At 37.4% G+C, this 25891-nt stretch overlaps 2 protein-coding genes across 9 annotated transcripts in view; both read left to right on the top strand.

Moving 5' to 3' along the window:
* Positions 1-14292, top strand: part of retn (retained) — a 258244-nt gene extending 243952 nt beyond the window's left edge. For all 5 annotated transcript variants that reach the window (XM_087344255.1, XM_087344254.1, XM_087344256.1 and 2 more), the window contains exons 6-8: positions 4323-4612; positions 6694-7131; positions 8174-14292. In XM_087344255.1, coding sequence (XP_087200381.1) covers positions 4323-4612; positions 6694-7131; positions 8174-8283 — 838 coding nt within the window. In that variant the 3' untranslated portion in view covers positions 8284-14292. The remainder of the gene's footprint in view (positions 1-4322; positions 4613-6693; positions 7132-8173) is intronic.
* Positions 14293-16309: 2017 nt separating this feature from the next.
* Positions 16310-25891, top strand: part of Pde8 (phosphodiesterase 8) — a 94054-nt gene continuing 84472 nt past the window's right edge. For all 4 annotated transcript variants that reach the window (XR_015533929.1, XM_022057789.2, XM_087344228.1 and 1 more), the window contains exon 1: positions 16310-16513. The gene's annotated coding sequence lies outside the window, so the exon portion shown is untranslated. The remainder of the gene's footprint in view (positions 16514-25891) is intronic.

Here is a 25891-nt window from a genome sequence, read left to right as displayed (position 1 = left end):
TCTAAATGAAATTACTCACAAACTTCAAGAATCTATGTTTACATGAACGGGTTAGGGGGCCTAAGAAATGATGAAAGAACCAGTCTTAAACATAAGTCTAATGGCTTAAGCCGGGATGTATAAATGTTAATGTTATTTGATTCACATTCTTCTGTGGCGCATTCTTGTGTCATTAATTATAATTATTTTATATTTGTTTTTATTCCAAAGGTTTTTGTCCGATAAAGACAGGATTATTTTCAGTACTGATTCCGTTTTAGGCAGGTGTTACTGTTTACGGTCGTGTATGGATTATGACGAATTTTAAAGATCTGGTCATGGAATAGAAAACATGTCGAGAAGGACAATCAACAGGTGTTTGACGTCTGGCGGGAATTTAACGCCGTGGAAGAAAATAATTGATTGAGACAAGTCAAATAAAGTGTTGAAAGGTTTGGAAGCAAAGAGACAGACCGTGAATCTTTATATAATAAACATAGGACACGTACAATATCCTGTATCCTTTTAGCATCTTTTACTTAAAAATCTTCACCGTCATTCTCAAATAAGTGGATTTGCATGTTAATATGGTATCTGCCACGCCTTGCAGAACTCAAACATTGTCAACTGTCAGAGGAATGTCTGGTATTTAAAACGCCATAAAATTTTTTTTGCAAAGCAAATAACGAAGTTTCTTCCAAACACTTCACAGGAAAGTTGGCTGAATGTTCAAGTAATTATGTTTAGTGTGTTTAATCTGGCATGAGAAAAACGCATACATAAAAGTTAAAGGTCTCGGCGTATATGTTCAGAAATGCTAAGATCGGTTGCTTAGCAATCGCTTCAAGTTGTGTGAGGGCGCGCTGGATGAACGTCGTCGCGTGTCTAAGCACATTGAATGGCTATGAGAAATACAGAGTTCAAATGTGCACACTCTTTTTGGACTACACATGTCTTAATGCATTTGTGAATTTGCTTACATTACTCATTGCTTTTCGAACTTCATTTACTACAGATGCAAATGTATTATTTACACAACTAATTAACAGTGCACGTAACTAACTCCATGAAAAGCAGCATCATTCTAGAGCACCTGATAGTCGCTTAGCTCGTCAAACTCTTTCGTCTTTCATGAAATCATGTTACCATATTTACAAGAACCTGCTCGTCGACATTGTCAACTCTGAATTCGGTCCTTACCGTAAAGAAAACACAACAATACCATTACAAACATCAGTTGGTTATTGCTGTTTAGGGAAATAATAAATATTTATTTTGTAAATCTCAAAAAAATACGAAAGCATAAATATATTCTGGACAAAATACAGATCTAATTAATGCAGATGGTACACATATTTACCACTGGGATTTAAAATGCTAAAATTGCATATGGATCTATAACTGTTTAAACGCTGGCTATATAATAAGGCCGCAAATATATTTAGAGTTAATGAGGTCTACATTTTATTTTCTGCGCGTTGAGTTTCATATAGAGGCGTCCTCTTAACGATATAATGCAGGCTATATCAAGTTTTAGTCTTGGGACGGATCACAATGACTTAAAACCTGTCGAAGAAGTAAAGTTTCGAGTTTCAAGTACACGGCCAGCCATAGATTAAATCCGTCCGACAGTTTTGTATTTTCCACCAAATTTCGTACGTAAGGAAAAATATGACCACTCCATCGCGCAATCCGTTTCATGCATTTTAGGCAGGGAATTAATAATAAAATCATTATTTATGCTGAAAATTATGCGCATTTATAAACACGGCGAAATGCCATGACACAGAAGAATAAAGGCTGCTTTATAATATGTAATAGGATACTTCTGAAAGAAATGCTTCAGCTACATTTGTGCGTGAGTTATAATCATAAATTCAGCATCCTGCTTAGATATTACATTTTAAAAAGACCCTACAACCTGTTACATCCATAACCTTAAAATGTACTCACCACATGCGGGTCAAAGTAGACCCCTAAAACTTAGTGGTTGCTTCAGTTTAATGGACAACCAAAGGAGAAAACACGATAATACATTTTATATCTAAAGTTTGAGTGAGTCACGTAATAAATCACACATCATGGCGACGTTAAGTGTCAAAGCTATAAATCGGTTACAACACGGAATCAAAACGACTCCACACATCGCGAAGAACAGTGTTTATACGAACCTCATCCCAAGTTCATGACCGCAGTCAGTAGCACATAGACCAGTCCTCATCGCTTGACTGTACTCCCCCCCCCCCCTCCTGTTCTGCAAGTACAAAATTGTTAACCCTCGAAGCTCGTACCGCAAAGAAAACACTACACTTCATTATTACATAGATCAAATGGTCAGTGTTGTTTAAGTAAATAATCGCTGTTTATTTTGATAATGCTAAACTTGTCGACTCTGTGGTCAAAATACAGAGTTACTGAATTCCGAAATGGGTTTTATTTATATTTACCATTGTGCTTTAATGCTTATATTTATTGGGAAATTGTCTGACAGTTATTGACAATCGTGAATTAAAATCTGTGTACTCGCTTGTCTCAAATATAAAAATAGGTGTTCCAGCTTCTAAACACCAGTTGCAATTAATTGTGTTGATAATAATACAATTAAATTACTTATTCTAAGAACAGTTAGAAGTAGGCCTTGTCTGAAAGTTTAGACTTATTTTGTCCACCATGATTCATCTTTTTACGCCATGTTTTGTAGACGAGGGAACAGAATGACTTACGTACGTGGCCACAGCTGTTTTTTTTCCCAATCAGGTTAATATATTGCATATGTCCGTTTTTGTAACTTCCTAATATTTTACTCAGTTACCTGTCATTACATGATGGAATTTTTAATCAATAGCCAATAAAATCAGAAAATATACGGTTTTGATGATGCTTTTTCCCCATTCGTGATCTGTTACTCAGACTATAGGCCTATACCACCGAATGTAAACAACATAGAAGAAAGCTGTCGTGGCCTAATTTATCCAATCCGGAACATTCCTGGAGGGACTGAGAAAAACCTCAGGATATTTAGCCTCCGCGACGAGATTTGAACCAGGGACCTTCCGACTACTCGGTCGCTATGTTCTGTAATGCTAATGATGATTATGATGATGTGTGTCGGTCTATTAATACTCAGACACAGTGTTTCCGCAAGCTGACAGATCATCAAGGTGGTCTAGCACCAGGGTCTTGTGACCCGTTGCTAGGCAGCGGGCCAGATCACTGTCCGTCTCTTACTCGCACACGCTCATTGTGATTCACAAGTCATTTTTAATTCCGTAGGTGGAAGGGCGTGGACCAGGAGGGGGGGAGTCCTTCGGGTGTGCCATGTGTGCACATGTCTCTTCGCTCTGAGTGTCAGTCATTTGACGTTTTTGTCTCGTTGGAACCAACTCTTCCCATCGCCTGTCTTCTTAAGTGGCGTAGGATAGGTCTACATAATTTAAATTAACATTGGGTAATCGAAGATTTAAATAAAATGGTAATATTGCAACAGAACGTTTATCTTGTTATTTAATTCAATTAAATTCTTTATGAGAGCCAGGGTAGCAAAGTCAGTATAGTGACGGGCTACAGACGGAACGAAAGGGGTTCGATCCCAGACGGGGGCAGAAGATTTTTCGGGGCTGCGGAGACGAAGACGTGGAGTCGGTAAAAATGTACCGACTCCGAAATCGATATAAAATCTTAAGAACAATTTCTAGTGCCGAGGTTAAGAATGACTAGGAGCTATATATCTCTCCCCCCAATCGCCTACAAGGCGTGTAGTGGGTTAGCTTTACTTTGCTTTATGATGACGCAAGAACCCAGAGGCCAAAATAGTATATTGTAAAAAATATTATTAAAAATTTAGATAATTGTTCCATGATAGCGGAGATTTTGATCTGATGTGACTGTCACATTATCAAGATACATCCTGTGTGGACGGCTTGTGTGTTATTATCGTTCACTACTTAACCGGTTTGACCCTGAAACAAACTATATTTAGTGATGTATTTCGCGGTTATTCTCAGTCCCGCGAATTTGCTGTCGAGAAAGAACATTACATTTGGCCACAACCACACCCGTTTCAATATGTTGCTATTATTCATTCATCGTCCGATCATACGTACTCTTGAGTCACTGCGTCGTCAAATCAGAAATGAATAAGTTATATAAGTCCTGTCATACCCTGTTTATTTTGGACGCACTTCTATATAATTCTCCTTGGTCTGCTTGGATAGCATCAAGTCAGTGTTTGTAATTTGTATGTCGCCATTTAACATTCCTGATTCCCCCGCTGACGCCACTGTACATGTCTTGAAAGTGACGACTTTCTGCCGTGTTATATGTGTCCTGCCATCTTTTGACAGGTACATGAAGTACTTGTACCCGTATGAGTGCGAGAAGCGACAACTGAGCACGCCTGAGGAACTACAGGTAGCCATTGAAGGAAACAGGCGTGAGGGGCGTCGTAGTAGTTATGGTACTTACTCAGAGATGGTACAACGGAGTCCACTGCCTAACCTGCCGCCCACACACCCCTCACAGATGTCGCCCCTCAGCCTTGTGACAAGCGGAAGGCCTGCCATGAATGGCAACTCAAATCATCATCATCACCACCCATCACATCCACAACCACATGGACAGCCCCTGGGAGCAGGTATGCAACACTCAACGCTTCCGAAGAGAACATGTGAAGTGTCACACTGGAATTTTTTAGTGGATTTTCCGTCTAATTCTAGGCCTTTGGTGTTCTCAACGTTTTGGTGCTCACAGCATATTTCAGATTCTTTTTTCTTACGCAGCATAATAAAATCAGATTAAAGAAATACATTTATAGGACTACACATATTTTTATTGTGTAATATATAAAATTATTGCAAAACAGGAAGATGATGACATTTAATTAATATACTCAGTTACAGATAATAATGTGAGATTAACGATTATTTGATTTTTTAATTTGCCTTTATAATTTTGTGTAATCATTCTTCTATTCAAAGCCTCGTGGTACACTTGGCAAAAGCTTATGGCTTGTCTTATGTGTATTTATTGACTTTAATGTCACTGTTGTCTTCCGATTTACGATAACCATTCATCTCTATCCATCCACAGTTCTGCCACTCCCCTCTCTGCCGTTCTTCCATCCATCTTAGTTCTACTGTCTTTAATCCTATCATCCTTTTCTTCCAGTTCTTGGTTAATTTCTTTCATTTTATTCCCCTCATGTTCTACTTTTATTTCACCTAACTTTACTCCACCTTATTTCTATTTATACTTCTTCCATATTGTTTATTTCATACATATCCTCGTGAATATAGTAAATGTTTGACCAGCTAAGTGACGGTCAGCTTCACAAGGAGTGTTCTCCATGGGGTTGCTTAATTAGTTACAGATATGATATGCAGCAATTCACAAGAAGACATATCATGAGACGTATCCGTTAACTAAACTGTGGTTAAACTTTTCTGCGCGATAGATTCGATGTATAAAAACTTAGACTAATCCCTTGGGCTGGTAAAAGAAGTGATTAATTCGTTTGTGTGCGCTTAAAAATTGATCCACTAGCTTCATTACAATGCCTACAGAGAGCAGCGTGTCAATCATTCCGAAAGCTCGTTAGCGGAAGCTCATCCATTATCGCCTTGTCTTACCTCCCACCTTCTTCCAAAGGGACGCTACAGAAGTGTGGAACAGCGCCAACTATCTGTCCAAGCCAGAGCCTTGCTAACGCTATCTGTCATTTAAACTTGAATCATTCGTTGTATACATCTGTTAGCTGATTTTATCCAATCTTCGTAAGCAGTTGACTTGTATTGAACTCTGCTGTACTTAGTTCAGATAATGTTTATTCATTTATCCACTCATTGCAGTTCCTTCATTAGTTATATCGCATTCTGATGACGGTATATTCCAATCTACGTAGTATTCTAAAAAAACCCACACATATTGAAAACTAACCTCAATTACTCATTGGACCATCACGTGATTGAGCTCTTTCTAAAGGATCAAACAAAGGCGGTGTGTATGTGCACCTCCTCTTTACACCCGAGGACAAAGAGATCCGGTTTGTGCTTTCTAGAATACCCAGGCAATGGGTACAGTCCAAAAACTCACAAATCCAGATCAGTTTATTTACGTTTGTGTGTTCTCATGACGATGTATAATTTTTAACCAAATTTCTTTATCATAATTATATAATGTTTATATCAGAGCCTTTATTTATATAATTCATTATTTTATTTACTGTTAATGCAGTTATTAAATAAAGTGTTATTACATAATTTTTCAAACTGCAACATGTTTAAACATAACCTATAATCAGGTTTTTGATTTATGTGTAGTCTTACTGCATTTAATTTGAAATTTGTACTGGCCATTGTATGTATGCCTGGGCTTAAGGACTTACTACTACATGCATTAAACCTTCCTTCTTTCTTTATAAAACATGACTGTATGGTTGTGAGCTTAATCTTTAGCGGACAAACACAGGAGACTATTAATTTTGCCCAACAACTTTTATTATAGACCATTAGTATCAAATTTAACTGAATTTTATCGAGGTGTGCACCGTTAACTAACTCAGCGGGGCAGAGTTAGTTTTGAGAGGCTCAGAAGAAATTCCATACCTTTTATGGAACTCGTTGGTTCATTACTGCTTGCTCGAGAGTCCACCAGTGTTTCCTAGCTTGATTGATCCATTTTAATGTTACCTTGGTTTTTTATTGATATTATTTGCAGGTCATATTCCTGGAATGGCTCCATCAGAGTTTGAGGCCAGGATGATGGTGGATTATGTCAAATTTCTTCGCAAGGAACTTGGTGGTTCGACACCTCCTGGCAATGGAAGCAGTAACAGGCAAGGATCGAGCTCACCCCCGTCCTCAACGTCACCTCACGAATCTGCCCTAAATGCTCTGGGCATGTCCCGGCTTACGTTGTGGAACCTGTGTAACAATAACACATCAGTGGCACCTCCCTCTCAGGAGCCGCAGAAGGAAGCCCTGAACCTGGAAGTGCGGGAACAACAAGCACGGGCACTTCAGGACTCCATTGTGAAGAGGGAGAGCGAAGAGCCTCTGGGACCTCCGCCTCCCAAGAGGATACTGTCGTCAGAGGAAGACAATATGAAGGTGCACAGTGGAGTTGCAGGCACACACATAAAGATTGCCAGTAGAGGTAAGTACGTCTACACAGTTCTGGTAGTAATAGTACAGTGCGTCCACAAAGTCCCTTTGGGGCTTTGAAAAATTGTGGCGCGCAAACAAATTGAGCTAGCCACATGCGGTTTGTGGCAGATTACAGTGAAACTCTGGAAGTTTTTTACTGACCTCAGTAAACCTCAATGTGGGCTCCCTTGGTAGCACGGAGAACGTCCAGATGCACGTACCTGCAGACCCCAATGAGGTGGAGCACCATCTTGTTGCAGAATGATGTGTGGCTGTAAGTGCTCAATTTGAGGTACTGCGTACAGTTCCAGCATGTCCAGGTAGGTGTTCATGTTGATCGTCTGCTCTTGAAAAAAGAGACATTTCCAGGAAGATGGATCGGCAGAGATGGTCCAATGCCTTGGCCTCCACGTTCACCAGACATAACACCACTGGATTTTTTCCTGTGGGGTTATGTTAAGAGCAATGTGTTCCGAGCACCAGTTAACGGACTTAACGTGCTACCAAGGGAGCCCACATCGAGGTCTACTGAGGTCAGTAATAAACTTACAGAGTTTCACTGTAATCTGCCGCAAACCGCATATGGCTAGCACAATTTGTTTGCGCTCCACAATTTTTCAAAACCCTGAAGGGACTTTGTGGACACACTGTAGTATTAAAAAACCCAGCATTGCTCCTCTGATTACAGCTGTGGTCTTCCTTAGGAACCTTTCTAGTACTGCATAACTGTTGATTACTCATGTCTCCCTTTCATGAAATTCCATCCTTCCACCCCTATAAATCCAGTGTTAATGCCATCAATATGCGTAATGTAAAAACAAAAAAACTTGAGTTAATAAAATAACTCATTTTTTTACACTTTCCATTATCCCCATATTTAATAACAAATTTTAAATTACTCTAATTTCTATGTTTTATTAAAACATCCAGTATGCCTTACCAATGTATCACCAGAGTGAGCAACCCTGTAAATTTGTATTAAAAGTTGTTGTTTCCAGTCTCGTCAATCTACGCTCAAAACACTGTTATTGAATTGCTGTTGTTGCTTGCAGGAGATGGTCGAGCAGGAATGGACAACTCATTAGTGGTGAGCATGGAGATTAATGGTATCATGTACCAAGGTGTTTTGTTCGCTCAGAGTGCAAGGACTCGGATGACATAAGCCTTTCCTTGAGGCGCGGTGGATATTGTTTAGTAATGTTGTTTTGTGCCTTCCCTCACCCTCGACAGACCTCGTGACATTCTCCTTGTGGTAGTGTTTATGCAAGCTGACAATTCATTATGATCTGAATGGAAGGATGTCAATGGAAGGTCATAATTTTGAAGCACACGACTGACTCAAGTTTGCTAACGGCTGCGCATGCGTAATAGCGAGTGAGAACAGTGTGAATGCGTTATTTTAGAGTAGTGATATATATTATAATAATATATATCTTCTGATATGATGAGTGAATCTTATTAAAATTTTTATGTAGGGGATTTTTATATGACTCAATATTTTTATCTTACTTTTTTATAATCAAAATTCATAAAAGAGACATATGAATAGTTGAAATTTGTTGATTTAACATTAATTGATTTTTGAAATGTGCGAAGTTGCTTCCTTAATTCAGTTCTGGATTCAGGGTAGTAATCGTAAAGAAAAATGTTATGGAAAGAACTTACGGCATGTACTTAACTTTAACTTTCCTTGCTGAGGCTAAACTGTGAACCACGATTGCATTATTTAGTGATCCCCTTATTCTGACTGTAAAATTTGATGCCACAAATAAATTTGAAATTCCTGACATGTAAACGAGAGGTAATACAGAAGTTTTACGTATGTGATTTGTGGGACTTGGGAAATAAATATCTTAATGTTGGTCTTCTGGGTTGAATCACTAACATATTAGTACATATGTTTATGATGTACCAGTGAAATATTCTCACTGGTTCATTTGACGCGACCTTGAAATGTACATTTATTGTGACTACACTACATTAAGTGGCACTAGTTTTATTCCCACCTTACTAGTTTGCACAATTTGATATTATTGATGGTATGAAAATAAAATAAGGAATATAATTAAGAGATATTATGGAAAATCAGAGTGTATTTTGTTCATATTAAGATATCTGCCAATTTGCATGTAAAAGGTGTTACTGAAGTAAAGGGTGGAGAATCAAAGTAAAGGATGGATTTACAGACATGATGGTACTATAAACCTTCCACAAACTCCGATATGACTAATGGGGGAGAGACAGTGTCTCGACAAAAAATGTTAAATGACATGTGGAATTAATTAAAATTAGGAACTTAAATTTTAAAAAAAAATGCTTATAATTATTTCAGCTCGCACACATTTTAGCAACAGATATTTAATTTAATTTTATTTTTTGTGTTTGTATTAATGTTGGTGTTACAGTGTGCCATCATGTGCCATTCGTTTTGTGTAATACACGTGATACGTTAACCACGCTGTTTCAGTTTTATTGGACGTACTGCCCTCTTCTTTCATAATCTGTCACTGCGCGTTTTTACAATGTTTCATTTCGGTGTCTTACGGTTGTGGAGTCACTGTTCCATTTCAGTCAACGTATGCAAAAATGGCTGTTACATTTTTGTTAAATTTTAATTCAGTTTTTAAAAAAATGTAATTGTTTAGTAATTGAACACTTATATTTCTCATTGCTGGTGGCATAGTTTTTACCTTTTCTGTCATGGGGCACTTTTATGTTAAATACAAAAGGTTTGACACATAAGGCAAGAATTTGTAAAAGTTTACGATAACAACTTATTTATTATACCTCAATTATATTTGATAATGGCCATTATCCGAGCAATAATATGTCTGGTATACTATGTATTTCGAAATTTGGCTCTGGTATCGCCTCCAGGTGACTGACTGCTTGTCGTTATACTAGCAATATTTCTTGTATTTTATTATTCCTTTTTATTTTAAGATTAGTGGCAGCACTTGCAAATGAACCCATAATACAAGGTCTATATGCCACCCTGGTTAACTAGGATGGTAACAAAGCGTTCAGAATGTTCTGTGCTTGACTCCATCTGTCATCATTAATATTAAAATAAAATATCTTTCAGTATAATGACGAGAGTAAAGCCAATGCGGAACATGTATATGAAATACATCTCAACGGACAACATAATATTGGGGTAATGCCAAATAATGATGGTCTATCTTGCCGAGTCTTCAAATGCTTATATTTACTATCTTTCTAGCTGATCTTCTCACTATAAGTGTTAATATATTTTCATTTATTTCTGAAAATAATATAAAAGATCAGATTGAAGAATTAACTTTTATCTTGTGCTCTACACTGGATCCATAACTGTTTTATAGATAGATTTATTGTTCAAAGTTCAAGTATGAGAGACTAATTAGTTATCACAGTTCAGTTATTAATGACATACGCATGTGACAAATTAGTATTCGAGATGTATTTTGAAATCACTAGAAGTGGTATTTATGTGTGTACATAATGTAGTGGGTAAATGTTAATATGTTTTACCCAGTCGTCAGTATTTTCTTTCAGTAGTCATTAATTCATTATTGTATTCACCATGTTAACATTTTCTAATAACATTCAATACCAATAATTCGCTCTTCAATGGTACGTCAATATTTACATATAGCAAAAATGTGATATTCATTCACATGTGCGATTTAAGATGTTTGTACTACTATATTCTATACCAGTGGTCCCCAACTTTTTTGTGCCTACGGGCACATTTGAGAGTTATTGAGATCGTGGCGGGCACCAACCAATTAACAAAGCCAAATTTTCTTTTCTTTGGACAAATAAGGTATGGACACCAAATAATACGCAAAACAACACGACGTTTAATGATACAAGAAACCATGCAATCAAAAATATGTAGTTTTGCAAGTACAATTGTTATTACTCAAGTGGGAAGTTAGTGTGATGTTTGGCACTGCATTTCATCGGCCAGTTTTTCAAATTTGGGAGTGTAGGATGATGTTGCTGCTCACAAACAATCGTCAAGATGGGCGTCAGTAAGTCGAGATCTGCGCTTTGATTTTGTAATGTTCACGGTTGAACGGCCTTCATTATTCAGTATAACCTCTTTCTGTAACAACGCGGGCACCCAAAAAAAGGCTTGGCGGGCGCCGCGTTGAGGACCACTGATCTACATTTTTGGTTGCAATTACCAAAGGCGATCCTCATTGGTATAAGTCGAGATATATCAGGCGGCGAAGAACATACATTTAGTTGTATTGTACCAATGCAGAGAATGACCATCAATCAAACAGTAGATAAACAAATACAATTAGTCATATTTCTCTTTGTGTGATGCGATATGCATGTAAAGAAATTTGTTTCTAAATTTGTGTACGAGTTGTCAGTTATTGGAGATTTATATTTGCTATTGTAAATCATGTTAAGACTTTCTTGTGAGGAGGCTGTTTTTTCAGTTTGCATGCGATACTGAGGACGGTAGATACCGGCTGTCCAGCACTTCATTATATAAAACATTAAAAGGGCATGAGTTAAAAACTAAAGTGAAATTAGATTCAAATAAAATCATATTATTCCTTCCACAAACTCAGAATTCACAGTCGTTATGGTCAAGTTATTTATTTCTCATCACACATGAATGTTTGGAGTTTTTCGTTATGGAAATGCGTAAGTTTCTGTATGTATTTGCTGTATGTAGAATTCAGTTACGCTCCAAAAGGTACTGCTGAGTATAAAACGATAGAAATAAATTGTATATAGATGAAACCTGAGGTTCTCACAGCGATAAATATGAAAATGATTGTCTTCTGGGATGTTGTTCATGTTGATTTTTTCAGAGGAGCTTACTTTCTCCATCATTGGTAAGTTTCCCTGAAATGTTGGTCGTTATTGACCAGGAAACAACCCAGAAGACAGCGATTTTCAAATACAAAAGAGTTCACCTTCATACTGTTCAGGAAACAATACTCCCTACAGATTTTTTATATTAGAAGGCTCTTGGCCTGAAAGTGCTGTTTTAGGTGTAACTTATTTTAAAACTTTATTGTATAGCCGTCAAACAGTCCCAAATACTATGGGCATATTTACAAAATGAAGTTACATTTTATGTTAGTTTGTTATGAAATGTAGTTGTATTTACTTCCAGGTTATGATGCACTTCTTTATCATTATGTACTTTTCTGAAGTGTTGGTTACTTTCAGATTATAAATTTAATAATTATACTGTGAAGTTTTTCAAATTACTTTTTATGCTACTTCAAATTATTCTTGGTCTTTTACCCATATTTAGTATCGTCCCACAAAACAGAATAATTTAATCGTTCTCTTTTCAAAATTTTTTCAAGATATATATATATATATATATCTGGACAGCCTGTATTATTGTTATCAGTATTTTTGTTTCATAAAAGTTTTACTATTATTTTTGTATTATAAATTATTGGTATTTTAGAGTGACCAGAATAACAGATTGTTGGACATCATACCAATTTTTGAATAATGCTTTGTTTGGTGAACTCACTTTCAGATATGTCGTACAGCAATAGTTATAAACATGCTAGGTGCTCTTAAATAATCTTTCTTGTAAGATATGAGAATTAAGTACATGAGAACATTGTCTTGAAGGCCCCTGACAAAGTACCTTCGAACTAAAATCCAGTGTATGTTTCTTCTGAGTAGCCGGGATAGCTCAGTCAGTATAGTGACTGGCTACAGGCTGGGCGATCGGGGTTCGATCCCTGACAGGGGCAGAGGATTTTTCCTCTAGCCTCTGCGTCCAGACCGGTTCTGGGGCTCACCCAGCCTCCTGTCCAATGGGTACCGGGATCCTTTCCCGGGGGTAAAGCACGGCCGGGGCGTGATGCAGACCACTCACCCCCATCCAGTGCCGAGGTCAAGAAAGAGTAGGAGCTATACCTTCGCTCCCCCCAAACGACCTACATGGCGTGTAGAGGCACAGCTTATGTTTCTTCTGAGATAATCAAGAATAACAGAAGATGCCATAAAGGCGATAAACATTTCCATGTGATGGAGTGATGTGAACCTATTCTGACCTGGGAATGGTAGGACAATAGCTGGCCTGAATTTTGATGTGTTCTCTGGATGATGATGAGATTGATTACAAAATTCATAATTTATTTTCCAGCAATCTGCTTCTAATATTTATCTCATATATGCAGTTCTTTTACTATAATATTACTTTTTTGTTAAAGAGGTGTGATGTTTTGGACAATGCTGTGTATTTTAAAAGACTGTTAGATGTTATTTCCATCGCACTGTATTATTGTTTTAAATTATTAAGATTATTTTGCATTTATAAGAGAAACTTTGGTTATGTTAGAAGTGTGAGACAGTATATCGTTAGTAGCACTGGTTACTTTCTAATTTTATGCTTGACAGATTAGAATCACAATAATTACTTTTCATGTATATTTGAAATATTTTTTACTTGTTACTTTCAGATTCAGCCCTCCCAATTGCTGGTGTTTTCTGATGATTTATATAAAAAAGTTGAGAGTTTATCATCATCTATTCAGATATGGGATGGTGCAGAGGAAGTTCCAGGGTTTCTAATGACAATAAAAATATTGAATTGTTTCTGGTAGCGGTCGAGATAGTAAATTAATTAATTTGTGATAATAAAACGTAATGGAGAAACCGCAGTCTGACTGATAATTATAACAGTTCAGAAGGAAGACGAAACTACTTCTGTTAATGAATTTCCAATTAAACTCTATAGTTTAATGACTGGTTTCATATATGAAAAGTTTTCATTTGAGTTTATTCTGACGTAGAACAATATTTATTCCAAAGTCAGCCCTATAAACTGTAAGCTGAATAGATGATATGTTATTTATAGTGGAGTGTGCAGTACGAAACTGTGCAAGCATAATACTCAGGGATTTACGCAGTATCGTTGTGTACCTTTCATTGTTTGTCTTAATGATGTGAGCGTCTGTAAAAATCTTATTCATATGTGTTGTACTTATTACCATGTTATATTTATGTAGCGTAAATCATTGTAATAGGGTCACTGGGAATATATCAACCCAGCCAGAAAGCAATGAATAATTTAGTGTGGAAATGTGTACTGTGTAACCATTTTATTTATAAGTTACCACTTGGTTCCAAAGTACCAAAAACACTTGAATTGATAAAAACTATAAACAATTAAATATTAAAAAAATTATATGTTGTCTTTTTAGTTATCCTGTATTTTCAGTTTTTTATTTTATTTTTATTATGGACTTGTTTGGAAAGTTTCGTTTTCTGAGACAAGCTCATTGAAGCTGCCCCTTTTGGTTATTTGGATTTTGATATTTTACGTCATATGATTAGTGATGTAAAATTTGTGTGTATCGTTTGCATAAAATTAATGTGCAAGTGGAAGGTTGTTTATCTTTCATCGCCAAACCTTTTCAACCCATTTAGATAATTCTGATATTGGGGGTTAATCAAAAATTGTCACATCAATTTAGTCCATAAGAATCACCTAGTACCCATTATTATATAAATTCTAAATCAGAATGTGTTGAATTTCTTGAAAAAAATTCATCATACAAAACATCTTCTTCTTCTTCTATGGCTCTCCAGTCCATATTCGTTCCATGGCCTCCTCAATTCTCCTCTTCCATTCGGTCCTCTGTTAGGTCTGTCTGTCCGAGGTTTTGATCAAGGTTTCGAAACATCTTCATTTTTACGGTGCAAGGTTGTTAGCCTTGCGACCAACCCCCAACCTGGAGGACCAGGGTACCTGTCTTAGTCTGACCTCTCCCCCTCGACTAATCTGGCTAGGGGGAGAGGTCAGACTAAGACAGGTACCCTGGTCCTCCAGGTTGGGGGTTGGTCGCAAGGCTAACAACCTTGCACCGTAAAAATGAAGATGTTTCGAAACCTTGATCAAAACCTCGGACAGACAGACCTAACAGAGGACCGAATGGAAGAGGAGAATTGAGGAGGCAATGGAACGAATACGGACCAGAGAGCCATAGAAGAAGATTATTTGAAGAATCCCTCATGGATATGGATAATGTAAATTACTAAAAATTGTTTGTACTGTTATTCCATCTAATGTGTTTAGTGAGAGGTTAAGTAATTGCTGATATTTTGCTAATGTTTCTGCAGGTCAAACCGTTAGATGGTGTACTTCAGCGTCAGTGAAATGGCTGTCAGGGACTGGTTTGATTACCTAGAGAAGAACTGTATCAGATGTAACTTTTATATAATTTGTCCCATCTGAACTTCTCTAAAATTGAACCTGAGTTTGTATGTTGGAAGCAACCATCTGATATAAGCACAGAAGAAAAGTTAAATTGTGAAGTTTCACAGTCAGTCCTGTTTTATTTAATTTATCTAATCAACAAATATCCTTTATAGCATCATATTTTCAGAATAGCTGCATTAATGTGCCCATATCATATTTACTGATTTTGGTGGCATTTGTTTAGTATTCAGACTGACAACTGCTGTTAACCTATGGCTAACACTGTAAACCAAGATGGCTGCTGCTGGGTTCAGTTGTCACAAGACAGAGGCTTAAAAAATGAAATAGCTTTGACATGTGCATCATAGGACAGAAAATTTTCTGTGAAGAAACCAGCTCAGAAGATGATAGTAGGTAAGCAGCTTTTTCCACCACAGTTAATTTATTCTGAATTCAAGACCATATTTAGACAACTTCAATGCTCTCACTGAAATGTTTTCTTGGAAATGTTTAAGAGTGCTATGGCAGGGATCATGTGATGTGATACCATGCATTCCTGTTAGTAGTTAACTGTGTTTTGGTAGAACATATAGCCTCTATCTTCAGGGCAGACTACAATCGACACTTTCAACATCGTGAGAACAGCAAGTCTTATTATTATGTTCACAAATCCCCGCCATTGGTTTTGAACCGGAGCCAGATGTTATATGTAATCTGTATGCTGTTCAAAAGACCTAAAATAACTAAGAAACAATCGTAAGTTTTACCTGTGTCGTAAAGGCATGTGTCAATATAGTATATCCGCTTTATATCACGTCCTTCAGTTAAATTATCTAAAAGCGAAATTAAACTTTCTCCGGCCACCTTTGTTACGCTATTATAATTTACTGCTGTACCGATCGATCCACCGACATATGTAGAATAAAGTTACAAATATTTGCAACTAGATGTCAGATGCATCTCTGCGCCGTCGCATCGTGTCTTGCTTCCGTCTCAGAGGCAGTATGCAGCGCAACAGATTGCTGTCTGCAGACAGAGAGAGTGAGTTTAATGCGGGTTGTGGTGGTTTAGACAGGTTGGCTTCTGTCAAGACAAGCGTGTTTTACTTGTTTACGTGTGGCGGTTTGGTTTAGATTGTTTACTTTCCCTCCTGTTGCCACTGAAATATTGGAAAATTATCTTTGGACTCGTAGCATTGGATTCCAAGGTAATGTATGAACCAGCTGTCAACAGAAACCTTCTGCTTTTCCTGCCTCACACTGTCTGTACTATGTTTCACTTCTTGTTTTATAGGTCACTTCAGTAATGACCACGTTTGTTTTAAATGTAACAAATATAATCGACGTATAATCTACGTTGTGTTGCTGCCTATGTTACTGTTTCTTATATAACAGAATATTTTGATTTAAGGCTGTGATTTGAACAATAGAAGATAAGGGAAATATTCGTTAATAGGTTTAATTCGTTCGCGTGACATTACCTGTATTTGTGACCTTCATCGTCTGTGTTTTTGTGCTGTCATAATTTCCCATTCTTCTTTGCCTTTCAGTTTATATAAGCCACACTTTCTGGAATGAAAGTTGTTTTGTTACCAACACCCATCTGCCTTTCCACCACCATTCTCTTCTCATTCATCTTGTCTTGCAGTTTATCATTTTCCTCTTTATTCTGTCCTTCCTGCGCTCATTGTTTCTTTCTCGCATTAGTTTTTTCGTCCTTTTCTTTGTATTCCTAATCAATTGTACTTGTAATCCGCTTTCATAGCGTTACCATTATACCGCTACGAATATGAAAGAAAATTACCCAGAATTACTTGCTCTACAAAAAGCCGTTGCATGTTTGTTAGCAAATAAAAGGAAGCTTAGAACTGGGAGTATCCTGGGTAGAATTTTGAAATGTTATAGATGTTAATAAATTTGATATAGGAATGTATGAATAGAGAAAGAATGGCATTAAATTTTATTCTTTAGTTTCTGACGCTAATTTGATGTGACTTAACTTCCTGTCTTCATAAAACTGACTGCAGATTTTCCCAGTGAATTTATTTGCTTCCAACAGATCCACATTTAAATTCAAAATGTATGAGAACATCACTGTTCACAGTCGTTCTGCTTTAGTTCATTTGGGCCTATTAAACAATTTTATTTTTAGCCACACAGCGTAGCCTTCCTAGGATATTGTATGCGACAATGGGCGGGATTTGTAGCACGCTATGTAGTATGGTAGAAGTTTACCGACGTTTCAGAGGCGATGATCAGCCTGATGATGGAGACATCGAGGTCTCTTGGATTTTAAAGTGTTATCTTTATGTTTTTGATCTTTATGTTAGTTTATTGCAGAAACAAATTTTTCATAAAACTAATTACGATTGCTACAGTCATCATATTATATAATTAAAAAAATTCCTTTGTGTTCCATTAAATGTAAAGTATTTAAAATAAAATCTGTACATGATAATGAGATCGAAAAATTTAGTAAGAATTTCTTCTAAACCAGTTCTAATAAGTTTTTTCAAACCTTTCTGCCAAATGCTGGGTTAGTACCTTAAAGAAGGCCACGACCACTTCCCAATTAATTAATTAATTAATTTTCAAAGCCATTCTCTCACCCGAAACCGATGCTGTTGAGAAACTGAACTCCCGCCATTGGACATGATCTTGAGCCAGTTCGATCCTGTTTTCTATTTTAGTATTTCTTCAGACCTGCGTCTTCCTCTGTCCTATAGATGAATCCTTATGCTAGTTGAATGGTTAGCATTTTCTTCCGCAGTATAGAGGTCCTGTGTTCGACCCTCGGTCTGGAGGCGGGCTGGTTTCCCCCGCGGTTTTCCTCAGTCCTTCCAAGAAAGCTGTGTTATGAATATTCTCTTCCATTGCCTGTATTAATCGTTAATAATCATCCTCCGATTCAATGATGCATGTTACAGCCAACTGAGAAACAGTCTTTGAGTAAACTAAGAATACAACTGCTAGAATCCGAAAGAGGGATTTATTTACAGGTAAACATGAGTTCGAAGAGGGCAAGGCACGTTTCAGTTCTTGCAAGATCTCTGTTTACAGTGTAGCTACCATTTACAGTCCTCGTAAACCACTTAATGCATTCCTGTGACATTAAGTTAAGTGCGTTGTAAATACGAGTGGACGACCACCGGTTGAGCAGCCAAGAGAAGGCAAATTGGAGATTACAGCCGGTCAGATCCGGTGAAAACAGGAACGTGTAGTAGTCCTTTCTGCCACGCCGTTAGTCGCTCAGCTAGTCATTAAACGTCCTACCTTTTATTGAACCTGAAGCAAAATTTATGTGTTATCGTTGGATCAGACCCCGAGCTAACACAAAATGTATACATTACCCATTTCAATATTATCCCGTAATCTACGCGTAGATCTATAAATTGGTCTCTTTCTTACCCCCCCCCCCCCCTTGGTTTTACGACCAAAACGTTTATATGCGTTTCTCGTATCTTACATTTGTACTCCATGACGAAATTCCTCCTTTGAGTGACGTAATAATACTTGGTGAATCTTTCAAATTTTGAAGGTCATCATTATGTGATTTTCCCCCCTTTCTTTCCTGTCGTCTATAACATTAATATCTCGAAGCTTTCTCGTAGAATTGATTTTTTTTTAACTTACAGCGATACCAACCTCAGTTGAATTTGAGGTTCTCACGGCGGTACGTAGATGGCCAGGAGACAGTTATACCAACCTCGATTAGAATGCTAACTGTAAGGTATATCGATCGATATTGAATATCGAAAGTTAGTGTCCGATAGAAATGTTTACAAGTACCGGTTATTTTATTCATAAAGACAGAATGCGCCTGTCAACGAACACCCAAGTGACGTCAATGGGACGTATTGGTTGCATACTTTACTCATAATTTAGATGAAGAGAGGGTGGGGGTAAATATTGTTCTATAGGATGAGTCTACCTGCCTAGTAAAGGGATACTCTGATAGTACCTTAAAGATTGTGTACCTAGAGTTTGCAAACGTTTCTCGCATCGATCATGACATTTACTTGTGCAGAAATTCATCTGACGTTAAGTTGGTCATAAGTTAGATTTTAACAAATTAATTAACTATTGTAACATTATTTATTGCTTGTATTTTGTTAAATATCTGTAGAGAGAACACTTTTTCTTAACAGGCTAAAGTCAAGAAATTCCTCGCCTTCTTTAGAATCAGAAGGTTCATTACCATGTTCACAAATTCCCACCACCGTGACCCAGATGAATGAAATCCATACTTTTACTCCCTGTTTCTTTCAGATTCGTTTTAATATTATGCTCCACTATGTTCCTAAGTCTTTAACCGTTCAAGGTCCAGCGGGAACCATACATCGTGCCTCTTTATTTTGTATTTATCAGTTGATATGACTTTAACTGTGAGCAGTCATGTTGGTCTTCGTAATGGTGAACTTCAGAGACAAATGTCTCAAATCTTTGAGGCACAAGCTGCTTACGTTATGCGAAGTTTCGGACTTGGCGTGTGTGACGTTCGCCTTGTTTTGATGTCAATGACAGGTCAGAATGCACAATCAGCAGGTCTTCCGTGTTATCGGAAAGGAAATAACAGCGTTTTAGTAGAAGACACGCTTTCCGGTGCAGTGTTACATATCCAATGCGAAAGGAGAGGCTAGCAAAATAAACTGCTTTCTGGGCCAAAATAATTGGATGTTCTAAAATTACTGAGCTGGTTGTATATAGTTACAACACCTCAATGTCTACCTCGGGACTTTATTCATCCGTCATTTTGTTATCACCGCTCGTAGGATATTAAAATGTACTATTCTGAGGTCAAGCAGACTAGCCCAACATCGAAATCAAATTTCATCTAAATCCGTCCAGTGGTTTTGAAGTTGAGTCGGCTGGACAGACGGACGGACGGATACCAGTTCAGCACATAATGCGTATTGCACAGAACGCGTAAAACACCACAAATTAAGTGGATTTTAAGACTATGACCAGGGATGCCTATGAGCCGGGATAGCTCAGTCAGTATAGTGACTAGCTACGGGCTGGACGGCCGGGGTTCGATCCCCGACGGGGGACAGAGGATTTTTCTTCTAGCCTCTGCGTCCAGACCGGCTCTGGGGCCCACCCAGCCTCCTGTCCAATGGGTACCGGGGTCCTTTCCCGGGGGTAAAGCCGGCCGGGGCGTGATGCTGACCACTCACCCCCATCTAGTGCCGAGGTCAAGGAAGAGAGGAGCTATACCTCCACTCACCCCAAACGCCTACATGGCGTATAGTGGGACAAACAAACACAAAAAATGACCAGGGATGCCTGGGTTAGATTCTCGGCAGATATTTTACAGTTATCTTCTAAATAGGATTTAATTTTTCAGCAAGTTTTTTTTTTACCTGGGGAATCTGTTTCCCTGGGATAAAGCTAGATGGATCATGAAACTCACCACTTACCTTCTTCTAATGCTGAAGTATAAAATTTATGGACCTTCAGCGCTTGAAGTTACGTGTAGGGGGCTTGGTCGTTTTGTCTTTTACAGTGTTCTTCGAATTATTAATGCCAGGCGGCGTAGGTCAGTTGCTCTCTGTCGCCATGAGTTATTAAATATTAAACGAGCTTTGAACGCACTTAGCTTTGTAATGGTGCTCTTTATGATTCCGAAGGATTAGATATTATAGTCTTGTAAGTGGGTGAGTTTGTAACATGGAGTAGGCGGATAAATAGCCAACATGGCGGTGTGCTTTTAATTTTTATTTTAATATTTTAATTTTCCTTCCTTATCAGTGTGTTTATTCAGAAACTTTTAAGACTTTTGTTTATTTGTATTGTGATTTTTAAATATCTTTCTGGAGCCTTTGTAGAAGGTGCAACATTTATGTGTGTGTGTTAAATTTAGATTTTACCCCCATAATGCATTTTTTACCGATCGATACAAGATACGTCTCCTTCGACATTAAAAGAATGGTAGTTCCTTAACACAACACCTCTGTTTTTTTGAAATGCATTTCTGTTTATTGGTGTGTATTTGTTCACGCTTTCCAATGCCTATCAGCAATAGTACGCTGGAATATCTGACGGGAATGCAAGATCACCGAGTGTGTTGATTTTACAACTTTCCTGCAATCTGAGAGATAAGCGAATGTGGACTGAAATTTGTATTCATGTGTTCACAACTCACTGTGTTTATTTGTAGTTAAAAGCGGGAGTGAAGGTTCGTAAATACACTGTATTTGTGGCTACTTATTACTGTGGGTGTACCTTTATTTACACAAAAGTTAGTTTCCGAAGAGCTAGGCGTAATGAGGGAATAAGTAAAGCGAACGTTTTATTTATGGACTCAGAGTTAACAAGTTAGGAAATTTCAAAACAATTCAGGCGCGTTCCTTTTGCTAATTGAAATCAGCGTAATGGTTCTTGAGTGCTAAGGAGGCCCACCATAAAAATTCCTTTTGTTTAATTATCTCAAAAATCGTAAGACGTACAAAAAAGTATACTGGGCATAAATTGTTTTATTTTTTTATGCAGTTTTAGTTCGAAACATTTTTCCTTCTGATAAGTATTTGCCCAGTGACGCTGTAGAGGGAAGCAGAAATTTAGTTGTCATGTTTAGTGCCCTTTATTTCTGTCCGATTTTGAGCAAAACTGAAATGTTTTCATAAATTTTACTGAAACTTTTCAGTGTCGAATTTCATGAACTCCTTTTAAACTGATCTGGTGTCAGCATTCTACCGTAATAGCTAGCTATGACTTTCCTGTAGGTTAACTTAAACTCATTCCATTATTTACCCGGGTCGGTGGAGAAATACCACCAAATATATGTTAGGATAGTTGATTCTTGACCAAGATTCGAACACATGATATATCTAGAAGGAAATCACTCGTCTTAACGCTGTGTTATCCTGCTGTGTACATTTGTCGAAAGGACAAATATCACAGCAAACGTTATCACGTAGGCATTAGGTTGTTTTAAGTTTCCTGTGGCTTTCCTCAGTCCCTCCAGGAAGAAACAGGAATACGTCATGACCAATACTCCTTTTTTCGTCCTTTCGAGCTCACCTTCCGGTTGATATAGCGTTGTTAAATATCTTACGAAGCCAACTATTTGTCGGGGTACAAGTACATCAGTATTTCTTGTTTGCCTTTTTTTTTTATAGAAACATGAAGATAATAGACTATAATGTTGCTATAAATTTCACTTTGCATGAACACTTTAATGTGTGCCTGGCCTTAAACTTCAAACTCGACTTTACCTTGGCTTTCCGCTGGGAAGCCCGAACACTGAACAGACTTCTTTCATGTTATGTTTACTATTTTCGCTTTGCAACACACGCCGAACCTTATTAGAAGTTTATAAACACTGAATATTGTTTTCGTGTGTTAACGACCACATGACGTTTTAATAGGATATAGGATGATGTTAAGAAGGCTTCCTGATATTTAAAGCAGAAAGGTGTGTGAGCATGTCTTGTAAGACACTAAATACATGGTTTAGGGTCTTTACTGAAGGGTGAATACTTGTTAAACCTATCAAGAGATTATTCTCTTTTAAGCAACAAGTAGGTTTATTACCGCGTCCATTCAAAATATGATCACTGAACCAAACTTTAATTCATCGCTACCTTAACCAATCCTTTACATCTATTTTCTATACATTTTAATATTATCTCTGCCCGGATTTCCCATGTAGAATCTTGCTTTCTGAGAGCCAACAGACTTGAAAAATAGTAATCTAGGAAGACAAGTGAAACGATGGTTGAAAGAACAGGACACTGATATCGCACGACTCTCTCTGTTTCCAACAGGATCGTGTAGAGAAATAGTTAATAGGGCTTAACATTGGCATTATACGGTGTTATTATTCCAAAGTGCCTCTGCGTCTGAAAGAATACAAATATATATGTAATGCTGAACCCGCAAAACGGTAACAGAAAGTTACAAGCATTGAAATTGACGTACGTGCGTGCACAGGGACTTTCGATTAACTCTGTATTATTCGTATGTAAGTTTAACTGATTCATGCTAGGGTTGACATATAAACTTACTTAACGTTTGCGCGTTGAACATGCCTTGCTTTTTGATATAATCAGGCTGTTGTGTAACAAATGAGGTTTTATATCAGTTGGTGTTATCAATGCGTTAACCATATCCAGTAACTAACTCTTTTGTTCTGTAGTGGAGTTCCGCGAACAGACGCGTGTGTTACGTAGGCCCAGGGTGTTTCTTACATTTGTCTAAACCAGTGAATAGCCAGCCATACGTGTTACTGATAATCTCATATTATGCAGAGTAATTTAACCTGTTGATATACATGAATATGAAAAATTGATCTTTCATCTTAAGCGAAGAACAAACATTGACTACGAAGATGGCTGTCTTCTGGGTTGTAGCGTCGTGTAGTCTGGTAGAAGTTTACTAATGTTTCAGAGACGATAATCGCCCTGATGATGGAGGCAGTAAGGACCTCTGAAACGTCGGTAAACTTATACCAGACTACACGGCGCTAAAACCCAGAAGACAGCCATCTTAAAACCAGGGTATATTTAAAATTCGTGATAGTTTGGAAACAGACCGTTATTAGATTCAGAAGCCAGTGTGCGTGATCAGTTCTAATTGATTGATTAATCGGTTATTTAACGATTCTTGTTAATTGTTATATGGGGCCTAGAGAAAATGACTTGAAAGAAGCAGCCATGGCCTATTTTAAAGTAATATCCCAGACTTTTTTGAGGGGTGGGGGGCTGAGGTACTCTATGAAGCACAGCACTTCATGAGAACCTGTTAGCCGCTCAGCTGGTGGAAATAATTCCCGCCTTTTATGTAACCCGATAATTGGTTACTGTGTTCACAAGAACCTACTACTGGTCCTTATCTGATCCCGTGGAATCTAGTCCATATACCTCAATCCTTATTAAAATTCATCTTAAATATCAGCCTTTTATCTACGCCTAGGTTCATAAAGTGGTCTTAGATTTCCAGTTAACATTTAATATATATTTCTTATTGTCAGCATGCCTGTTATAGTCTGATCAGGATTGGATTCAGTGCTAGAATTCTGAATACACGTCGATAAAATTTATCTGTTCCGAAAGATCTGTTAGGTTATAATATGTTTACGGATTGAAAAACCGTCATCAGTTGCTGAAGGAAGATTGTACAGTGGAGTTGGTAAACTGAGTAGCGTTGAACTAAAGGCATCCAGATGTGTAGCTTTTGAGCTTGAGGGTAAATGAAGATGGATTCAAGTGATTGCACTGACTCACTGTAAAGAAAACTTCTCAATTAAAAGTCGATAAACAGACGCCCACTTGTATGTACAGAATGTTGGCGTATCAGACGAATCTCATCTGCCAACTTCATAACTAAAACCCGAATGACCTGCGTGTATTATCAGAATACTTGGAACGAAATATTTCTGGTTAAACTCGGCATTGGATTTGATTCTCTGTGGACTGAATTGAATCTGAAGTAGATGACTTCAGTCTTTGTTTGTGTGTGTGTGTGGGGGGGGGGATACAGGATGGACAGAAATTAGACACAAATAAATCATTTGAAGGCAAATATCGTCTAAATAGTATTTACAAATTCGTTTCGTACTGCAAATAAAACGTGCCTTCATTACAAAGATGATTTGGTTAATGTTGTAAACCTTTTGAAGCCGAAGATCTAAATAATAATAATTATTATTATCAAGGATTTAGTTGAGCGAGACAATTTGCTTGCTTTTTACATCCTTTTAATAACAGTGTTGGTTGTCATTTTGTAGTACTAATATACGTACAAACGCACACGTATCCGTGGAAATGCAATAGTTAAGTATTAGATGCCTCTTCTGATATTGGTAAGTTTTTCCTAAAATTTGTCGCCATATAAATAACGACAACTTTTCAGTCTGGGCAGATTCAAAGAAGTTTTCTTCATCACTTTGCTCTTACCGACTATGGTGTTTAGTCACATGGAAACTTTGCCTTTACATTACTTAAATAACGAGCTTAGTAATATGAGAATTTCTCGTCGTCGTCTAAGTTTCGTTTCACCTTTTAAACTTGTAGAAGGAGAGTTGGACTGTCAAGGATACGACGACGTGTGTCGTCAATAGCAGCAGGCAAGGCTTTGCGGGTTTTATCCGAACCCTGTGGAGATCTCCTTGCAAATTTAACAATTATAACTAATCTGAAGAAAGTGACTGACATTTTATGTAGGCCTCTGACGGGTTTTTTCAAAGTGACGTGAGAATTTGGTGCATTGAGTCCGAAAATAATAACACTGTGTTTGAGTTTGAAGCCGAAGCTCGTCTAAACAATAGTTAAAAAATCAGCCCATACCGCAAAGAAAACACTTCACCATTATAAAGATAAATTGCCCAATGATGTTTAAGGAAATAGTCCCATTTTACAGTGAGAATGATACGAAATCCATAAATACAAAATTAAGAGTTACTGATTGTTGAAGCAGCTGGGACATAAAATTATAATTATTCTTTAAAGGGTTAATATGTATCTTGTACTTGAAAGTTAGACTTCATTGTTTTTAATATTAATTCATTTGACAGTTTTAATTCTTAGCCTTAGTAGCCTGTTATTTTTATAATACGAGTCCACGATTTCTGCCTCTTATATATT

Source organism: Zootermopsis nevadensis, unplaced genomic scaffold (genome assembly GCF_977971745.1).
Source record: "Zootermopsis nevadensis isolate Lab colony 2312 unplaced genomic scaffold, Znev_1.0 Znev_ptg000007l, whole genome shotgun sequence".
NCBI classification, from domain to species: Eukaryota; Metazoa; Arthropoda; class Insecta; order Blattodea; family Termopsidae; genus Zootermopsis; species Zootermopsis nevadensis.
This window is presented reverse-complemented; position numbering and strand designations above follow the sequence as displayed.